Source organism: Stegastes partitus, unplaced genomic scaffold (assembly GCF_000690725.1).
Source record: "Stegastes partitus isolate 25-593 unplaced genomic scaffold, Stegastes_partitus-1.0.2 Scaffold19, whole genome shotgun sequence".
NCBI classification, from domain to species: Eukaryota; Metazoa; Chordata; class Actinopteri; family Pomacentridae; genus Stegastes; species Stegastes partitus.
In genome coordinates this window covers 26032-48079 of record NW_007577750.1, presented here as the reverse complement: position 1 = coordinate 48079, position 22048 = coordinate 26032, and the positions used below count along the sequence as shown (strand labels likewise).

Below are 22048 nucleotides of genomic sequence, written 5' to 3'. Positions count from 1 at the left end.
CATATTTAAAACATACATTAGTATAGACTGTAAAATGTTAGTTTTTAGACTCTATAGGATAGATTTTTTAAACAATGTAATAATAAAACATTATTTTAAATAATGTTCAGGCACAAGACAACATCTCTTACCAATACTAATAATATAACTTTTGGTCTTTATTTTTTACTGTGTGGATAAGGAGCACTTAAGCCCTAATTGGCCTGGATACAGAAATGGGACACAGAGGAGAAGCACTTAAAAACAAAAAAAGTAGACAGGTTTTGACAAAACTGTAGAAAAATGAAATTATGAAAATGGGAAAAAAAAAAGTTGCACAAGATTCTGGGTAAACGAAACAGAAAGAAAAATCACTTGGGAAACCTTATATGGGTCTAAAATAAACTGCCCGGAATGGTTTTTAAGTTGCGTAATAGTGACTGATAACACAACTAATGTGGAAAAAGAAGCACTAAATGCAGAAGTACCACAATGTAGGATTGGGAAAAAAAACAAAAAAACAACTCAATTACAAGAAACAGTCCTGGTCGAAATATTTTAAACAAGTAAAAGTATGCAAGCAGTAGTAAAATATACTTGAAATACTATTTAATGCTATGATACAAATACACATTATCCATCATCAATCGCCATTGGTGTGTGAATGTGTGTGTGAATGGGTGAATGAGAAACATTGTAAAGCGCTTTGAGTGCCGCAAAGGTAGAAAAGCGCTATATAAGTGCAGACCATTTACCATTTACCATCAGGTGGAATAATAAATAACCTTATATAATGTTAGGTAGTTAAATCTATGGCAAATTATTGTATTTTCAAAGCTACTACTTGTAAGCAAATTTGCTGTAATTAAGGCTGATCTATAAGCATTATTAGGTTATTTATTAGCCATTAGTTACAACTTTAAAACCCTATTAAAAGTGGCACTGTATAATCTAGAAAGTAGCTGTCAAAAAATATACAATTAATTTATTACATCTATTCCAGCCCTATACGTAAAAGGTACTTTAAAAAAAACAAAAAAAACTTTATACCTGTATATTACTTGCTGGGGGCATCAAGATTTCACAAACAAAACATATCTTACAATATGATAAATTGTTGCACGCTAAACCACCAGCAGGATCAAAAATGCTGCTTACATGCTAAATAACGATCACTAACAGTGATTTAAACCACTCTAAGAGAGTAGTTATGCTTACATTTGATTTTAAATGCAAGATTGATGATGATGATGATGATGATGATGATTATTATCTTATATTTAAAATGTTATGAATGAGAGAAAATGTGAAATACTGGTGTAAAGTACTTGATTAAAAGTACTCAGTTACTTGCCACCACTGCGCCCCTGCACCATGAAAGCATGGCTAAAGCGTACGATTGCGTGCTAGTTTCATTTTTTTTCTTTTTCCTAGAGAGATGGTGGCACACATGCACACACACCGAGGAGGAGGAAGGGGAGGAGGGATGAAGAGGTGTCCGCATCACCACAAACTCCTGCCCGCACTTCTTCTCAGAGCTACTCCCCCTCCTGAACCAGCAGCAGCAGCAGAAGCAGCAAGAGGCGTGCAGTCGCTTCTCCGCAGACTGTCCGGTCCAGCGAGAGCTGCACACCACAGAAAGTACACCGAGCGAGAGAGAGACAGAGAGAGGGAGAGAGAGAGAGGAAGAGAGAGACCGCAATGGGGACGAGCTGAACCTGCAGCGGGAGAAAAGAGGTGGTGCTGCGGGAGAAACACGGCGGTTCGAGCCCTCGACGCTCCGCGGCGTCACATTAACGGCCAACGGTCGCTCGCTGCGAGTTTACCTAAATACCTGCAGTGTTTCGCCCCAGCGCTAGCAACCGAGAGGGAGAGAGAGAGAGGGAGAGGTGGGACACGGAGACAACCAAAGCAAAAGGGGGGGCAAAGTTTTGTCAAGCTTGGCGCAAAAACACAGCGGTGAAACAATGCGGTTGACCCCGTCAAAGTCCCTCCTTCCACCGGCAGCCCTGCTAATCCTGCTGCTAGTCCGCTGGTCCGACAGCAGTAAGTAAACAGTTGTATGCTAAGTGGCTAGCTAGCTCGCTAAGTCCCCTTTGACATTTGAGTTGTGGCTGATGATGTCTTCGCTATTAGCGCTGTTGACGGTAAATACGGGGACGTTTCGCAACTCCTTCCTCCGCTTTTACTCACGAGTCAAAACCCCAGAGTTGGTTGACCTTCTCTTTCTCCTGTAGGTTAATTAAGTTTGCGTGGTTTTTTTGTGTGTCCTTGTAGTTTCATTGTCTCCTCAAGAGGCGAACCAATTCCTGAGCAGACACAGGAGGGCAAACCAAGTTTTCGAGGAGACGAAGCAAGGACACTTGGAGAGGGAGTGCGTGGAGGAAAGGTGCACCAAAGAGGAGGCCAGGGAAGTGTTTGAAAACGACCCGGAGACGGTGAGTGCATTTAAAGCTGCAAAAAGTTTTTCATGCAGCAAAACCTTGAGTGCTGCAGTACCACAAACTCAATTATAACCCATTACCAGATTGATAATGTTAGAAACCGTAACTTTTGCAAGGTTGGTTGTTTACATCATGTTGGTATTCACTGCCAATTGATGACTGTAAAGTGACCCCAGATTAATGATTCATTGTCTGGGCTGCTGGTCTTCATGCTCCAATAAGTCCACCCTGCTGATAGCTGTCAGCACACATAATATTCCCATGTCAAGGACTTGGCATGTTTTCTTGTCCTTTTGTTTGTTTCTGTGACAGACATTGAGTCACCGTGACTAAGTTTTCTGAAAAACAGTTTTAGTGAAGACACTGCTATCCAAACACTCCCCCTTCATACTGATATGCACACACAAACAGACAGTCACTTGTGTGGTTTGCATTTGCTAAATAATTGCCCCTATTTAATTGAGATCTACTTGGCTTATGTTGTTGCCAAATGTGGGGCACACCTGGAGATGTTTTCTCCATTTCTGCACTGACCATCTGTGGCTGCACATGCTTACATATCCTTACATACAAGTGTATGTGAATTAAGCAAGCAAACCTTTCTACTTCTGATTGGCCTCAGTGGGAACAGATCAGCTGTTTTCTCTTAGAGAATAAACATAAGGTGCAAAATGTATTTCAGTCAACACAGCCATGCACATTGCCTCACTAATCTGTTTACATGCTCCCACCGTCTTTTTCTACTTGACATTTACCAACACATGAAATCCATCTCAGTGCGTGTGCTTAGGAACATTTACTGCAGATTAGTTTCCATTCTGAATACACAGATCAGCCTTTCCATCCATGTGAATACATAAGCCTATTGAATATGTACTACATGTGCTGAATCTGTAAACAAACTCCAGGGATATAAATAACCGGATGTGTCACAAAACATGAAACTTAAGCTGAGATTGCAGACTTTCTCAGGAAGATTATAGTTGGCCCTTAATAGTGCAAGTTAATACACAAACCCCTTTAGGATCATTAGCAACAAGTGTACCCTGGCATGTTTGAATGCTTTTTGCATGTTGTCAATCTGAGTGTTTGATTTATAAGTGAGAGATTCAGGTATAGATGTTTCAACTGTTCCTGAAGGTTGTATTTTATAGCGTTGTCCTGACGAGATTGTGTCCTTTAACTATCACGATAATGCCAAAAGATTTGATGAAGTGAATTGTAGCAGAGTAGGAGTGAATGAGGCAATCGATGACTCACAGATTACTTGAAAGATTAGTCAAGTAGAGAGGCAAAGGAGGACTGACAGAAGGAGGATTAAAGTGAAGCTGAGCTGCGGTCAGAGGAAAAGGTGAAGTCAGGTGATGTTTGAATGAGCTACATGCACGCCATCAATAGAATATCAATTGTATTCGTGACGCTGGCTAACCATGCCGTGACATAAAGCTGCAGTCTCATTCAAAGCTGCATTATTCATTCAGAAAGGGCCTATCTCTGACTCTGCATTTTCTTCCGCTGCAGTTCTCTGGCTCTGCAGAGAGACAGACTTGGGTACTCCTGGGTACTCATGATCATCTTTGGCATCGCACGCTATCACACAAAGTCTCTGATTAGCTGGGTGACCTTTCAAGAGGGACTGATAGCCAATAACTGGGTGGCACCACTGACTATTATGTTCACATCAAGTTTAGTAACAGCCTCACCAGCTCTGGGACCACGCTGCATCTTAACCAGATGTGCTGTCACTGTAAATCAGCACTATAATCAGGCTTTACATTGTGTAATTTCAGCTTCAGCAGATTTCTTGGCTGATGACTGCCACTTTACAAGCCTGCTGCATCTTGCACCTACCGCAGCAAATCTCTGTGCCTTCAGAGGCAGCATTTTCATTGGTACATCTCAAATTTTGACCTACATGTGGAGGAGTACTGCAACCAGCAAGCAGGAGGGATGCTACTACTGTCAGGAATGCAGAGAATTCACAGGAAGCCCCTGGCGAAGGGCTGCACCCATTAGATGGAGGAGAACAGATTACAGAGGAATCATATCTTAATCTCTGTCAAACACACACAGATACATGAACAACTGCCACATTTAATGATTGTTTGTGAATTCACGTGAGAGTAAGCGGAGATATCAGGCATAAAACAAAACCAAATCCCAGTTATGTCAAGTATTATGGGAAAGCCCCAAACAAATTATAAGCATTTATTTAGATGATCTTGTCCTGTTTAGAGTTTTGTTTATACGCCTGCGTGACTTTATGCTCTTTGTTTTTCCATGTCCCCTCACTGATTTAGGACTACTTCTATCCCAAGTATTTAGGTAAGTTACCGTTCTGTCTAAACCCTTCATCTCTGCTTACTACAGCCAACTTGACTGATTACATGTTTGTCAGCATTTTAATTTCACTTTTGCTTCTGCCTAGCCTGTGTGGAATCGTTTGGAGATTCTGAAAAGAAAAAACAGGATCTAGTGACTTGTGTCCACAGTAAGTTTTATCTCCAGTTATCTGTCTATTGACTTTACATTGGACCTTGATTGTTGGACTGAATCCTACATTTAAATTTTTTCTCAGACTCTTGTCTCTTTCCTTTCTGTCTTTCCTTTCACTGTGCAAGTATTGCTACATTCAGAGAGAGGCACTTAGTTGTATTACAGGGTTGTGCTGCACTGCAGTGTCAGTGCTCTGCATCACACTCAGGCTCTCTTTAAGTAACACAGGAATTTCTTTAACAACTCCAGGTCAGTTTTTGCAGCATGCACACCTAACTGATTCTGTGACTTTAAAGTAGTGTGCCATGTGTGCGTGAGCTCAGGTGTCTATGAGTAACACTGCAGCACTTCACCACGGTGATGCTGCACATTGGCGAGTGAGTGACACACCCCTTTCAGTCGTCACACGCTCGCTCGCTCGCTCTCTGGCTGACTGCACCAGCTTCTTCGTGAGTTGGCTGAGCGGAGGAGTGACGTGAAAAGAGTCAGTCTGACGTGAGGGGAGCAGAGGATTTCTGCTGCATCAGGATACAGGGAAGCAGGACCGACCCGGCTTTATTGCTATTGGCTGAGGGATCTCTCGGGAGGGTTTCCATGACTCAGCTGCAGCATCGTGCCTCTTAAAGATACGGCAGTGCTTTTTTTCTTTTCACCAGCTGTCAGCACACCATCTCATCCTCACCACTCCTCCTCTTATCTCTCCCTCTGTATCTGGCCCATCCACCTCCTGTCTCAGTGCAGTCTAGCCATGGGTGGTATGCTGGTATCAGAGTGGCTTACCTCTAATTCCATTTATGGAATATTACAGACATGGAATGCTATGAATGCAGCATATTATGGAAAGATAGACCAAAAGCTAATTTGATTGTAAGCACAGCAGACAGTGTTGGCTGTATGATTTTATTCCCTTGGTCAGCAGTTTGTAGTGTTCTGTGAATTGCGCTGTAGAAATATCGATAAATAAAGACCCGTGAAAACATTTTATCCTATTTTCTAGCAAATCCTGTATGTCACGAGAGTTGTTACTGCTCGTATAAACTTTGTAGGGTGGGACCCAACAATTTTAACTTGCTGTTGAGAGGCGGCTAAAGTCTTAAGTAGAGGAAAAAAAGTGAGGTTCTTGCTTGTTATACGTGGCAAAGTGTCACTAACCAGGAGACTTGGGTTGGATTTATTTAAGATCTACTCTTCTTGGGTAGAGAGAAGCCAAGCATGTGTGTGGTAATATAGATGTTTTCCTTTTCACTGTACCTTTGATTCTTGTTGCCAAAAACTCATAATTATGTGCTGAAGATTGCCAATGTAGATGAATGCTCCATACTTCAAGTCAACTGAAGGGAATTTACTTGTCCTAAAAGTTATTTTGGTAAAATATTTCAAACATTTTACCATCATTATTAAATCAGCTGAATCACTCTTGAGATGGTTTTACAAATGCACTAAGTTAGATGACATCTTTGTCAATTCAAAATTGGCTGGTAATTTCTGAGGTTGTCCTCATTGGCACCAAATCCATCTTATCCAAAACGGACAGCTTTTCTCTCACAATTGACAATTCCACCGTCTCACCTTCCCCCCAGGTTAAGAGTCTGGGTGTCATCCTTGACAGTACATTATCCTTCCAATCCCACATCAATAACATTACCAGGTCTGCCTACTTCCACCTACGTAATGTCAATCGCCTCCGCCCCTCCCTTTTCCCCCACACTGCTGCCATCCTCGTCCACAGTCTTGTCACTTCCCATCTGGATTATTGTAATTCTCTCCTCTTTGGTCTCTCTCACAAGTCCCTCCATAAACTTCAACTGGTCCAGAATTCAGCTGCTCGCATCATAACCTGAACCCCCTCGATCCACCACATCAGTCCTGTCCTCCAGCAGCTCCACTGGCTTCCAGTTCAGTTCCGCATCCAATTCAAAATCCTCTTATTAACATTTAAGGCCATTCACAACCTCGCCTCCACATACCTCTCTGACCTCCTCCATGTTCACACTCCCTCCTGCTCCCTCAGATCCTCCTCCTCCTCCATACATTTGTCTGTCCCCTCCGTCCGTCTCACGACCATGGGGAGCAGAGCAGCTGTATGCTCTGCTCCCCGTCTCTGGAATTCACTACCATCCCAACTCAGAAATATTGATTCACTCCCCCAATTCAAATCACAACTCAAAACTCATCTCTTTAGGACTGCCTACTTCACCTGAAGGCTATTGTTCTGTCTGTTTGATTTAGTGATTTTACTTATTTTAATGTTTTTTCTTTTAATCAATTTGTCTAATATATGTAGTGCCAAGAAAGGCGCCTCTAAATAAAATGTATTATTTTAATTTAATTTACTCAGTTAACCCCACACATATGCACAAACACCCTTTAGTTAAGGTAATTAATACCCAGTAGACTGAGACAGCTTATACATTAACTCTTTAAGCTCTTTAACCTGACGCTGCAATGTAAATGTTTTTAGTGCTGGAACTTTTGAAAAAGACCCACAGTATATCCACAGTTTAAAGTATGGTGCAGTATTAGTAAGTAGTTTTGTGAGAAATACTCTGATTTGAAAGTCGTGCCTTTGTGTTCCGTATGTAAACGTAGCTCTCTCTTCCTCCTCTCATTTTCTCCAGGCACTGTCCTTTTCTTTCTCTCTCTGAACTCCAGCTAACATGCCCAGACTTGTTGAGCACTCAAACTCCACTGCTAGGAAAAGGAAACCATATGGGGAGAGAAAAGATTTACACTCTCTTACACAAGCTTGGAGTGAAAGAGAGGGCTCAAGTGAAAATATTCAGTAGAGAAATAAAGCAAACAGAAATTGAAAGACAGTTAAACATACATTTGATCTTGTCGTTTGAGAACTAAAAGGACAGGTACACTGGAATGGACTGAATTCAGACATCTCCAGAAGAAAAGCTTAGCCAGCATTAGGCTATTAATATTGAACTCCTGATGTGCAGAACATAAGAGATGCCCTTCCTCTGTCTGCTATGGTATACAATTACACTCGCTGTATGCATCCAATTTGTGCAGACTCAGTTTGAAAGCACTAATCACACTGAATACTCTGTCTGTCTTTGTCTTTCTCACACTTTAAGATATTCCAGACCAGTGCTCTCCTTCTCCCTGTAATGCCAGAGGCACGGTGCGCTGCGAGGACAAAAAGGGCGACTTCCTCTGTCACTGTTTTACAGGTTGGACAGGAGCCAGCTGTGAGAAAGGTAATGTCATCACTACAGAATGAGACAGAAAATGTATTTGGACACTGTGTGCTCGGGCTCAGCAGAGGTTGAAGTTTTTTGCACTGTCATTCAATGTCACACTCAGCGTTTCTGCGTAGGTGTCATCACTCTGACCTTGATTCTGACAGCAAACTCCTGTCCTGATAGAATCATCTTTCTTTCCACTGCTTCCATTAGTTATTTAGGTCTTAAACAATACTGTTGTATATCTCCATAGTGGTGCTGTAAATATTTTCGACCTTGCTAAACTCAGTGTCCAGTGTTTCCTTTTTTTCTTGTAGCTGTTACTGAAAGCATGCATCTTTAATATCCTGTTTCTGCTGCTGTTATTAATGATGTGTGAATGGTGTGTCAGGTCAATATGAACTGCATGTACGGGAACTGCAGTCACGGAGTACACGATGTGAATCCATGCCTCTGCCGAGGTCAAAGCAAGTTACTATGTATAGATACGACGGGAGATTTGCATCGCCTCTGAATACAGTGAACATTTGAAGGGAAATGTAGCAAATATTAAGTAGGAACTGGAAAACACACGAGTTCCACTTGAGGGAGAAAGGAACATGTTTCTCTGATTTATGGCACAGCCTCCATTCCACACATTTCCACTGTGACTCATCCTGCCACCTTACTGTGAGAGGAAACCAAAACAGATTCAGTTTGACTCGGACTGAGCCTTTTCCACTTGACGACCGCACTCCTCCTAAACACTCAGCTGCAAAACTCAGCCACAGTAGCATAGTGTGTCGGTTACTTGCAAGCTGTTTGACAAAGTACAAATTCATAGGGCGTTTAAGCAAGCGAATCGTATCAAACTACAACTTCACGCAGATTTTGAAAAAAACTTTCAAAATCAGTTTTTTTAAAAAGTACAATGTGATCGGGAATTACTGTGGTAAATCTCAACACAACAAACAGCCTAATACTGGACGCAGCCCATGACGATGTTTTTCCTGCATTCATTTCAACTGTACTACCATCCTGTTTGCAGATGTCGACGAGTGCAGCAAGCGAAATGGAGGGTGTGACCATGAGTGCAACAACACTATGGGTAGTTACCGCTGCTCCTGTCACCAAGGCTACATGTTGGTAGGACGCCACATGTGTAATGGTAAGCGGCAAACCACAGATGCACTTAATCCAGCAACTGGAATTATGTCAGTTCTGCGGCTGCAAACAACTTATTTTGTCTGCGTTTTTTGTCATCCCACCTCAAAGTGTAAAAATTCACACCATTTTCGATTCATGGCAGCATTGTTGATCATCTTTGTAAGTCTGTAAAGAAATATTAGCTTAGGTAATAAATTAGACAAGAATGTTAAACCTTTCTTGGAGCCTATTTCTAGTTGTGCTGTAAGTTTCATCATAGAGACATCTTGAATTTTCCATCTGATGTAGTGCCTCCAGAAAATGTCTTCAGTGTAAATATTTATTTCCTTGTAACTGTGACGTAGTTTCAGTGAAGTCCTGGAACAAGCATATACTGTTTGTACCCTGTATGCGATGCTGTCCAACAGTATGGAACAATCAGTCTATTTATGTAGTTTTATTGTAGCTTTAGGGGAAATCTAATGAGTTTTTATTGTTTTGATTCAAGTGGACAACCAATCAGGACCAGAATTTAACAGGCTAGTTTTAATTTCCCATTCCTCAAATTAACACAGTTCAGATGTCCTATGTCTTTTTTTGAAACTTTTTTCAGACACTGATGAGCAAAGGCACACTTAGTCACCTTAAGATGTTTTTTCCTTCCAGCATAAGAGTTGATGTATTAGTTCTGTTGAAGTTCATCCGCCTGCACAGCTGAACACATTTTGTACCTTTCAGATGTGGATGAGTGTGAGGACACAGGCGTGTGTGGAACAGCACGATGCGAAAATAAGGAGGGCGGCTATGATTGCTTGTGCGATGTCGGTTATGTCTATGACAACGAAACCAAAAGCTGTGTTGGTAAGTGTGTTCATCCACACAGAATAAAACAGACACACAATACTAGAGACAAACACACAGTTTCATGAGAACTGACTGAGGAGCAGCTTCAGCCTCAGCAGGACTTGATGCAGCTGCGTTTTGGGGTCAAGAAAGGAATGCAAAGACATTTGGTGAAATTCTCTACAAGTAGGTAACAGGTCACTGTCCAATGTTGTCCTGTTTGTCTCCATGCCTTCAGAAAAATGTACTTTCAGGAGCAAAATACATGGACTTACCTTTTGTTTGGTATATAATGTTATTGTCAAAAGACTTTATGTCTCCAAATTTGGCAAATAAGATGGATTAAAGCTAAAATGGTAATAGTCACACAACGACAACATAAGGTCACAGGTTGGAGTAGTGCTTGTTTTGGTCCTCTCAAGTACCTCAGGCCAGGATTTGTACATGCAGTGATCTCAAAACACCATTACAAAGATCTGTAAAATGACTAAACTTACTTCCAAATAGCCTAGGAGTTCAATGACTGGAATCAAGAGCTGATCTTAGATACAGTATGTCAGATGTTTTGGCCCACGTTTATTTTATTAAGATAAAATAACTACAACATTAGATCTGTTGGCAACAACATGGAAACAAGTTTTCAGGCTTAAATCATAGCCATTAATCATCTGTGTGCCATGTTTTGCTCTGCAGTGGAAACCAGACTTTTCATAACCTCAGTGTCCCTCCTCAGAGAATTAACGCTCATTATGACCAATATTCTCATGGCCTTGTAAGGTTATATGTCTAGCAGGGGGAGATACGACCCAGTCAACGTCAAAGACCACTCAACTCAAGTGTTGTTTGCATTCCTTGATATGTTGACGGGAAGGACGTGCAGTCTTGTGGAGCTAATGTTTTTCTGTGAAACTTGAAAGTTCATGTTTTGACTAATATCCCTCCACTGATGTGGCTTTGATAACATTATGAACCATCTACTGCTCTGTAATGTTTTATAGCCCTGTCATCACTTTGCTTTCTCTTTCTCTGTAATTCCTCCTACCTTCTGTGTCACTCGTCAGATGTGGATGAGTGTGAGGCAGGTGTTTGTGCAGAGGAGTGTTTAAACACTCCGGGGAGTTTCCGTTGCTTCTGTGATGGTCGCCAGGGCATGAAGCTGGGGCAGGACCTCAGGAGCTGTAAGGTGAAATACATTCAGTGTTACATATTGACCAGCTATTTCAAAAACCCCCTTTTGTTGTTAGGTGTGAATTAAAATTTATGTTGTTGTTCTGTTTGAATAAGGTGTATGGAGGGCTTAAAAATAAAAACAAAAAAGCATCAAATTCTCTTTCCTTACATTAAAAAACACATTTTAAAAAAAACTGTAATTTTTGTCTCTTTGTAATTGTATTTTATTGAGTCATCTTATAATTCTAACTAATTTTCTATCATACTTTCATATTTTGGCTGGTAGGACTGTGAACCAAGTATTAAATTGCATTTTCCATGGTATTAAAAAGATCTTCATCAGTCTTGAACCCTGCAGAAACCCTTTATGACTCATGTTGCAGCTTGTTTGGGTTTCTTTTGTATTGGCAACATGCGTTATCTCCGTGTTTTTCTCTGTTTTCTCCACCAGCCTATAACTCCCTGTATGTCGCCATCCCTGAAGAGGAACTCGCGCTCTCTTTACCTCGGACGCATGTTCAGTGGTGTACCAGTGGTAAGGCTGCGTTTTCGTCGCAAGATTCATACTGGGTGAGTTTAGAATAATTAGCTTCCTCGTAGACTCTTTCTTTCTGTTTAATAGGCGTGTTAGTGTTAAAGTGATACAACATGATGAGAAATGAAAACGCCACCCACTAAAACAAAAATAAAATTAGTGATTAAAAGGAATGTTCCATTTCTCCTGTACAACCCTTGTACCTTTATCTTGATTCCTTTATTTCACACCTTACCTTTTAATATACTGACATACAACCCTCTCCATCGCTGCTCCATACTTCCTAGCTTTTCAGCAGAGTTTGATTTCCGTACCTACGATCACGAGGGGGTGATCTTCTTCGCTGGTGGTCACTTAAACAGCTCCTGGATTGTGCTAGCAATGCACCATGGGAAGCTGGAGCTGCAGCTGAAGTACGGCGCAGTCAGCAGGGTCACCAGCAGTGGACCCATCGTCAATGACGGCCAGTGGAGAAAGGTTAGAGGTTTTTGTCAGGGTCTTCATGAGCAATAATACATTGTCTTAATTAGCTAGATTAGCTTGTTAAAAGTGGAGACATGTTGGAGGTTTTTGTCAGGAGTCTTCAAGAGCACTAATACATTGTCTTCATTAGCTTGATTACCGTGTTAAAAGCTTCTTAAATGTCCCATTTCTTGCAACTTAGATCTCTGTGGAGGAGCAGGGGCGGAGTCTGGTGATTAAGATTGACAGGGAGGCTGTCATGAAGATTGCAGTAAACGGTGACCTGTTTACACTGAAGAAAGGAATGCACGAACTCAACCTCACAGTGGGAGGAGTCCCCTTTAGAGAGGACGGCCTCGTCAATCAGGTGTTTGTTTGTATGTGCTTGTGTATTTTCTTGAATACGAGGTGTGTCAGAAAAGTTCCAGGACTGGTGTCACTAAAGATATATTTCAAACCCAAACTACAAACTACCAGTTTTCCCCTTCAGACGATCAACCAGCACGTCTACGAAGAGATCCTGTGGCGTTTGCTTCATTCAGTGCACAAGAAGAGGTGAGAGTTGTGGCAGGACAAATCATGGCTGCTTCACCATGACAACGCGTCTGCTCACAATGCCCTGCACATCCGACAGTTCCTGGCTAAGAAGAACATCGCCTTGCTGGAGCAACCTTCCTACTCACCCGACCTGGCTCAGTGTGATGTTTTTTTCATCTTCCCCAAGCTCAAGGGGGTCATCAAGGGGACCCGTTTTGAAGACGTGTATGACATCAAGATGGCTGTGATGACGGAGCAGCGGAGGATCCTGGAAGAATCCTTCCAGGAGTGCAGCAGAGAAGGCTGGGAAAGTGTGTTAGACTCCAGGGGGATTAATTTGAAGGGGAAAACTTGTAGTTTGTAGTTTGAATTTGAAATATATCTTTTGTGACACCAGTCCTGAAACTTTCCTGAAATACCTTGTATGCATTAAAAGTAGATGTTCTTTACACATTTCTCAATTACCATTACTTTTGGTATATTATGTAGGTGAACCCTCGTCTGGATGGATGTATGAAGGAGTGGCGCTGGCTGACGGGTGAAGACACTTCCATACAAGAAACCATTCGGTCCAATGACAACATGCAGTGTTTCAGCACCGAGGATCCAGGGGCATATTATCCCGGCACAGGCTTCGCTCTCTTCAACATCAGCTATGGTCAGTTTGTGTGTGTGTGTGTGTGTGTGTGTGTGTGCGTGCCTGCCTGCCTGCATGCACGTGTGTTCTGCATAGCGTGTTTGGAGCTGACATAACTTACCTAATTGCTGCTTCCTGAAGCAGTTAGTTACTGTTGTATTTGTTTGGACGACTGAGTTGACGCTCATCATGTACATAAACTTTTACCTCATCTTTGTTTGTTGATGAAGTTCATGGCCTGCTGTTCTGGCTCTTCCTGTTCTTACTTTAGAATCACAGAACCTAAGTGTCCAGTTTACCCTGCGTCCAACTTCTGCTATCGGAGTGCTGTTTGCACTGGTTCACCAGGACAGAGTCCCTCTCTCCATCGCCCTGGCCGACTATCATCCCACAACTGACGAGTGGCGAGATGTGAGTCAGTTATTGCTCAGCCTTTATTCAATAATATGCTTTTAGTGACTCACTTTGAGTTTGATATAAAAACTGACCTTCTGTGTCTTTAGTTTGTTCTGGTATCTGTAGGCGATGTCATCATTGCCAGCTCACCTGCGCCCTTGTGTGATGGTGAGAGTCATGAAATCCAGGTGACAATCTCAGGCAACCAGACTGTCCTACTGGTCGATGGCAAGTCTGGACGAAGTGAAGAGGCGGAAGTTCCTACTGATCTCCTGTCACAGTCCAGCACCTTTATAGGAGGCCTCCCTGGTGAGGACAAGTACTTTTATATTGACATTTTACAGGATGTAATTTATGCAGAGGAATTATACTTTGTAGGGAGGAAACAGTGTTATAAATTACAAAGTACAACTGAGGAGCTATTTCATACTTTAAACCAGTAGAGCCACTTAAAGTCATGACTTTATACTCAAGTGAATGAAGTAGTTGTGGGCCACAACTAAGAATTGGGCTACAACTAATAATTGTTTTCATTATTGACTACTCTACCCATTATTATCCCAAAATGTTTTCAATTAATTTCACTAATCATGCCAGCTCTATCTAACAACGAAAAGGAGTGCCAGAAAAATGATATCTGTAGTATATGAGACACTTGTCATTTAACATGCACTTTCATAAAAGCTGTTATTCAAAAATACAAGCATTTATGTCACATTTTGTCTCTCTCAAAAATCTAGTCCTGATTAAACTGTGTGAGTGTAGAAAATTTACAGTGTGTACTGTTATTGCAAAGCCACACAAGCCTTTAGACATTCAGTTGTCCTGATCAAAAGCTCATTCTACACAGTTTATCAGTGGTCTGAAGCACAGGGTCCTCTTTTTTCTGAATGGCTGTTTTGTACAGCCTGCAAAGCATTCTTGTCATGAAAATTCGTTATCTCGTTCGGTGAATGAATCATGATTACTAACCTGGGTGTGTGTCTCAATGTACTTGATTGTTTCCTGTAAATGTCTGTACTTGTTACTTCTGTACTGTGTGAATAATACAGGGTCCCAGATAGGAACCGTTTAAACATGATAAGTATTTCGTACATTAAATAGCTCATCAGTGCCTTTATACAACAACGATGAACAATGAATCTGACAGATTAAACACACTGATTATTACTGTTTTCATACCAAACATCAGGTCAGAGTTAGGACACCTCCACAGTCTATCTTGTTTGCTGACTCACATGTTGTCATTTCTTCCCTCAGATGTTTCCCTGGTGTCCACGCTGGTGTCGGCCTCCTACAGCGGCTGTATGGAGGTCAGTGTAAATGGACGGTCTCTGGACCTGGACCAGGCCATCCACAAACACAACGACATCCGCTCACACTCCTGCCCCCTGCTGGACTCCCACCAGTGACCAGAGCTTGAGTCTGCCAAAATCGATCCATAAGCAGTTCGTTGAGGCAATGGGGATTCAAAAAAGTCATAAAAGCTTTGACTAGTGGGGAGATGTTTTAGATTGGAATGTAACAAAAAAAAAAGAAGAAAAAAAAAACAGACCAAGTATGGTGCAGCTGGAGCCTTAGCCCAGGACCACCAACCCCCCCCTCCCTCCCCGTCCTTATACTGTGACGACGCTGCTGCCTTTTCACAGTATTGTCAGTATTATGACTTGGTAAGTTAGTCAGCCAATGAGCAACATCCCCTGTACTAAGCAAAGGATATGGGAATACATGCTGCACAACATTGCCTCAAAAACTGCCCATGTATCACAGCCTTGTAAGCCCATTAGAACACACAGGGCCTTATCCAGATCAATGCTAAATGGTTGGTCTTGGGTCAGCCTACTACACCTGGCATCCTGTGCTTAAATGCAGATCTGACTGGAACTTTGTAGGCAGAGTGACTACCTTGTGATCATGTTGCTTACATCCAGTTCACGTAAGATTCACAAAGCTTGAAATGATCAAGTGCTTATGTAGAGTCCAATGAAATGTCAAAAATGGGGACCAGATAAATAGTTATACATCAGCTGCCCTACTCAGAGAAAATGTGTGAACAGGTGCTCAGATCTTCATGAGTGTTTGGTGCATAATATCTTGGCAATTGTATGTGGACTAATAAATCTTATTTGCCCCAGAAAAGCTGAATTCCCTCCTCTTGTGGAGGCGTGGTATTAGGCACAGCTTTGTGTTCTGTAGAAAACCTTGCACATCGTTGCAGGTAGAAATGGATTGCAATGTAAAGCCATTTTCTTGATTTTTTTTTTCTCCGAAGCACTCCATGTCTGCCTGCAGCCTTAAAATCAACCGTGTGCCTAGAAAAGAACAACTAACCCAAACTTGTTGACAGCTTCCCTCAAAACAGGTGAATCATTTCGCTAAGGTGCCGTACTGTAACAACCCGACAAACAAAACTGATTCTTCTCCTTGTGAAATCTCAGATTGCAGTGAACACACTATGCATATTTCCACCTGTGCATTTTGGAGTGTTTCGCAAAGTTACTCTTGAAGTAGTGACTGACACTCTTTTCAATCTTTAATCACCAAATACATCACAAAGGCCCCTTCTTTCCCTCAGAAGCACCCAGCCACAGTTAATACCTGCCATACCAACATTAGGACGACACATTAGCCACAGAAGCACAGGGAGACAGGAAGGGGCCCTCTCCGCGAAGGAGAGCGAGCACTGCATCGATCGCACCACACAAGCTACTGAGAATATAAAAGAGTGCGCTGTAATATACTGAATATGTAAATAATGTGACTGTACAACGCTTTATAAAAGACAGAAAGCAAACACTACCTTATGTTCCCTGGGGTTTTCTGCACATTTACGTTGATCCAAAGTTATAGAAAAATCAGTCAGTTTCATCTGCTTCTGATAGAAAAAAAGTTTGATGCGTGATTCTTTTCTTAAAATGGGAGTTGGGAGACTGAAAGAGCAATAGCCAGGGATCAAAGTAGCATCAATCTTTAGGGACTAATTTTATTTTATAGGTGCTGAGCAAATCAAAAACACAATAAAAAAAACAAAACAAAGAATGTCAGGAGCATTGTGATTGAGAAAGCCAAAAGGGCTCCGGTGTTATTTTACTTCCCTTTGTAATGTATCATTTTATAGTTCTCTGATGAATGAATGCCAGAATATAGAGCTTGACCTGTTATTTTGTTTTGTTTTGTTTTATCTTATGTGTTGTATCTTGAACTTCTCTTTAGTTTTTATTTTTTCACTTTTAACTGCCAGTATGTGTACAATGCTGAGAGAAGTCTGCCTTTTGAGTTTTTACTTCCCTCGACAGTGAAAATCCTATTTAAAAATAAAAGCAGCTGTATGAACATCATAGAGTAAAATTGTATTTTCAAAAAACGCATTTGTATGTTGTGTGGTTCTGTTCAAAGATCGGATTTTCATGTCTTGCTCCGTCCACCCATCCATTACCTATACACCGCTTAATCCTCACTAGGGTCGTGGGGGGGGGGCACCCTGGACAGGTCGCCGGTCTATCACAGGGATACACTTAGAGACAGACAACCAAGCACACTCACATTCACATCTACGGACAGTTTAGAATCACCAATTAACCTCAACATGTTTTTGGACTTGTGGGGGGAAGCCAGAGAATCCACGCTGCACGGGGAGAACATGAACCCACCAGGACACGAACCGGCGACCTTCTTGCTGCGAGGCAACAGTGCTAACCAACTGCGCAGCCCTGTCTCGCTCCATCAGTTGTTAGTATTTGGAATTTAAACTCCAAAAAGAAACCTCACTTTCTTGATCTCCTTTTAATAGAAGAGTCGTCACTGCTAAATTTGAATTTGAAAATGTTAAGATTTCAGTACTGGTTCTTTTGGCGAAACTTGGTTAAAGGTGGTGACAGCAAATGTGTTTTAACACCTTGTCAGAAATATGACTGAAGAGCAACCAAAGCTGTTTTTTTTTAAATTAGTTGCAGATTGTAGCCCTTCAGCTCTCTGTGGCTGCTCCTTGTTCCATTACACTCTGCATGACTGAAAACTTACTCACTGCCAAAAATGCCAAAAAATAACATTTCTTCCTCTGTAAACATATTTTTGAGGAGTAGTCACACACGGTGTGAACCACAACAACATAACTGAAATTGCCAGTTTGATCCTTTTAATATGAACTAATAGCAGTAGGCGATGCTGGGTTTGTATTAGCAGGAAAGAGAGGGAATAGAAAACAGTGGAGCTGATATTAAAAGGTCATATTTTCATCAGTGAAACACATCAATTATTCATTTTCCTGTAAATTTCTTATGCTTGAATCCAGGATTGGAATTGCTGACTCCATCACCAACAATAAAATGTACTCTATAGTCACACAAATATTGAACATTGTGCTAAAAAATATCAAGGTTTGCTAAACAAGTGATGATAAAGTAAATCTTACTATTAAAATAAACCTGCGTGCTCACTCTATAATGAGTTACATCATGCAGGTAAAAATCAAAAATGTATAGTTTAGAGCAAGCTTGTTTAACATCTAATGGCATGATCTCAAGTTTCAATGAGGAGATAAACAGCAGCATAAGCAAAGTGGAGTCATGCGGTCAAGTTTAAAGGTTATACAGCAGTGCATACTTTAAATCTGAAAACATCCACTGCAACAAGCAACTGGACCAAACAGATAGCTGCACTGTCACAAATATGCCTGCTCATAGGGAATCTTTGAATTTGTTGGGCTTTTTGTTTGTGCTTTTGTGGGGTTTCAACTCAAATTTTTTAAATCATTCAAATAAATCCTCCTAATTACTAATACTGTTTTAACCATACAGTTTAGCTAAGGTACATTTCTATTTTATAGAATTTTGTAGGGTTTTAACTGTGATATTATACATACTCACGTAAATTCATATATATCAAACTGTAGCTTAACCTTAATATTTTTATTTGTCATCTTCCATTAGCTGCTGGACATTCCAGACAAAGTAATGAGTTTATTATAGCTTATGAATTAAACACCTTTCTGTCATTTCTTCTTTCAAAAGTTGCATACTCTCACTTTAAAGTGAAATAATACAGTGAAAACTGGTAGTAGCAGTAGCACTGATGGTACTTTTAATGCTAGTTTTTAAAGAAAAAGGTTGCATTTTTGGGAAATACATTTGCTTGCTTTCTTTCGAGAGTTGAGAAGACTGACACCACCTATATGTGTGTATGCTCAGTATAAAGCTACTGCAGGAAGTCCACAAAACATCATATTGTCGTCACTTCCCCTTTTTTTTTGTGTATAATGTATAATATTAGGCCTCTTATATACTGTACAGGCACAAGTGGTATTAGTCTTCTCATCCAACTCTCTGCAAATAAGCATATTATCAAAAAACATTAAACTCTTCCTCTAAATGTGAGATCTTGGTAAAGCCCTTACTCCACATGTATGCATTTCTTAGAGGTGTCAGTTTAACACGTAATGTATTTAATAGCAGCTACAGAGTCCCATCCAACAGCAGTTAACATGCGTCATCAATAATACAAGCGGTATATTGACTGTAAAGTGCACATTAAATTATTCACACAAACACGATTTAGTAACAGCAACATGAGCATCATTTACTCTCCAATTCACATTTCAAGAAAGCCCTTTTAATTGCTTGTACAGTGAAGAGTACAGTGAGAGGATTCACAAGACGGCCTGTGATTCAGTCTACACAAGTTAGGACAGACACAACTATCAGATCACAGTCGAGTGTACTAAGAGACACATAAATATGAAATACATCAGCATCCGGTGGTCAGTTGGAGGCGTAAAGGGATAGATGTGATGCTGGGAAATTTGCTTATTCACTTTACGGCTTTATTTTTGAGATGTAACATGTTGATCCATCAGATTTTGAGTTGCTGAGTGACGCGACTAAAACCGAGGAGACTGCAGTTGAAGGGCTGCATTTCTAGGACCCATGTTTTTTGTAACAGCGCCACCTAGTGAAGTGGACAAGTAAGGGAGTGACGTACTGAATTGAGGACCACATTTTGAGACAGGATGGTACATGTACACATCATTTGATGAATTTGACAAATTTCAACAAATTGTCAGCATGCAACTTTTAGCAATGAAGGTAAATTGCAAGACAGAATGCACTATTTGGGTGGAACAAACCTTTAAAAACTATATGCACTTGGACAGTGTAGTATCCTGGGTGGAATGAACCTTTAAAATGATAATTACTTGGATAATATAGTATTTTGGAGTGAAATAAAGCAGTTTCCCTTTACTTCCAGTCTTTGTGCTAAGCTAAGCTAACCAGCTGCTGGCTGTAACTTCACGATGAAATCAATCTTCTCATCCAACACTCGGCAAGAAAGTAAATAAGCATGTTTCCTTTAAAAAATACACTGGAAATGACTTACTTGTGTCTATATAATCACACTACACAGCGGTGAAGCTCATATGAGTGTTTCCTCTCTACACCTATGAAATGTCCTGTGCTACATTCAGTCTGACAGGTGAAGACATTCTCCAACATGCCCTGCATGTTTGTCAGAGGTTGCAGCAGGCATAAGGTGGAGGTTTCTCAAAGGGGCTGTAGGAGGCTCCATAGAGGACGGGAGCGTTGGGGGTCAGCATGAAGCCTCCAGGGTCCTGGGCGGCTCCCTGAGGCTGTGGCTGAGGGGGAACCTGAGAGGGCTGCTGGTTCTCCTCGGACGGGCAAGAGGTGGACGTAGGGCCTCCATCAGGCATCAGCTGGGGAGTGTTTGGCGCCTGGAAGTTGCTGTTGTGCTGTGAGAGAGGAGGAGAGACGGGGAGTGGCAGGTTGCAACGGTATGTAGAAGTTCAGCCAAAGATACCCAAAAATTATCTCTGACATTTTTATGTGAAGTGTGGTTTTCATTTTCTTGCTTTCTGTAGTTCTGTTAGCAGCCACAGAGATATCAGCAAAAATCACTAATTACTGATCTGAGAGACAGGTTTTAGGGGGAGAAAAGTTATATATGGATATAAATAAAACAGTATTTCATCTGTAGAATTTAAGTGTTTGATTTGTCACAGTTTACTTCATGGTCTGCACTTATATAGCATTTTTCTACCATAGTGGTACTCAAAGTGGTACTTTATAGCACCTATTCAGGAAGCATCCATCAGGCATTGTAGTATGAAAAAAAAACGAGGTTTATCCCTCAGTAGACATGATTGTAAGACTGCACTCTGCAGTGTGGATAGTTTTGTTTCTGACCTGGTGTTTTAATGTTAAGGTGAAACAGCTGTGTTAGTGCAACATAAACATATGGTTGCCAAACTAATACACTGGAATGGAAGCTGGGTCTTTTTCACATCAGATATTTTGACATAGCAGGAAAAGCACAGGTATTTCTAATAGCATTAAAGATGGCTCAGTTCCAGTAAGCTGTGATGGTGTGACAGCGATCCAGAGAATCCTGAAACTGAAGCAGCTGCATACACATTTCCAGAGTACAAAAGAGGACCTCAGCCAGATGTGCAAATGATTCAACATTACTGTGTCCTCAGCAGAGTCAGAGACAGATATATTCAATCTAAACCTGGTGCTCTGTTGTCATTGGATAACTGGTTTAGCAGAGTTTTAGATCTACTGGATACGTGGATGCGCACGATAGTCAACACGCTACAACTTTTTTGCTGCTTGATTCAAAAACAAAACTCACGCAATTCTACTTTTCCACGACTAACTTCCAAAAGAAGTGTGTGTGATAGAGCATAATATAGGATTCTTAGAGTTTCTGAATTTATTCAAAAGATCTGGACGTTGTTGACCTGCAGGCTCCACACATGCACAGCAAAATGATCAAGGAGCAGGAGAGATACACTAAAAAGGAATATTCGGTTGCAAAAAGAATCACAATGTCAATAGAATAGAAATATTGTGGCCACAGAAATAATGATGGTGACAAAAACAGGTACTTTGTCAGCAGTGCTTTACATGGGGCAACCGAGGTCACTGGTATTGTCATTTAAATCACCACCAGAAAACTATTTTGGATGCCTTTGCCAGCGTTACCCTATATGTAAAAGGTTGCAGTTGGCTTTTTTCCGGCTTTTCAAAAATTATATTTTGCTTTCAATACAGATACACTCCCCTAGAAACACACCCCGAATGATTAATTGATTGATTAATTCTTGCCACATAGTTATTTAAGTCATCTGGCGCAGTTTTTTTCATTATTATTGTTATCCATCCATCCATTATCTATACACCGCTTAATCCTCACGAGGGTCGCGGGGGGGCTGGAG

The 22048-nt window shown here is 41.1% G+C and overlaps 2 protein-coding genes across 2 annotated transcripts in view; one reads left to right on the top strand and one right to left on the bottom strand.

Annotated features, from left to right (window-relative positions):
- The first annotated feature begins 1512 nt into the window (after positions 1–1512).
- Positions 1513–17186, top strand: gas6 (growth arrest-specific 6). Its single transcript, XM_008292423.1, has 15 exons — positions 1513–2025; positions 2257–2417; positions 4724–4748; positions 4852–4914; positions 8006–8128; positions 9141–9260; positions 9977–10099; positions 11143–11264; positions 11703–11821; positions 12074–12263; positions 12451–12615; positions 13275–13443; positions 13694–13833; positions 13926–14127; positions 15079–17186. Exons 1-15 carry the CDS (start codon positions 1947–1949, stop codon positions 15228–15230), a joined length of 1953 nt encoding a protein of 650 aa, XP_008290645.1. The 5' UTR covers positions 1513–1946; the 3' UTR covers positions 15231–17186.
- A 3134-nt stretch (positions 17187–20320) lies between these two features.
- tmem255b (transmembrane protein 255B) overlaps positions 20321–22048 on the bottom strand; it is a 17587-nt gene continuing 15859 nt past the window's right edge. Inside the window, exon 9 of the mRNA XM_008293026.1 lies at positions 20321–20560. Coding sequence (XP_008291248.1) covers positions 20321–20560 — 240 coding nt within the window. The remainder of the gene's footprint in view (positions 20561–22048) is intronic.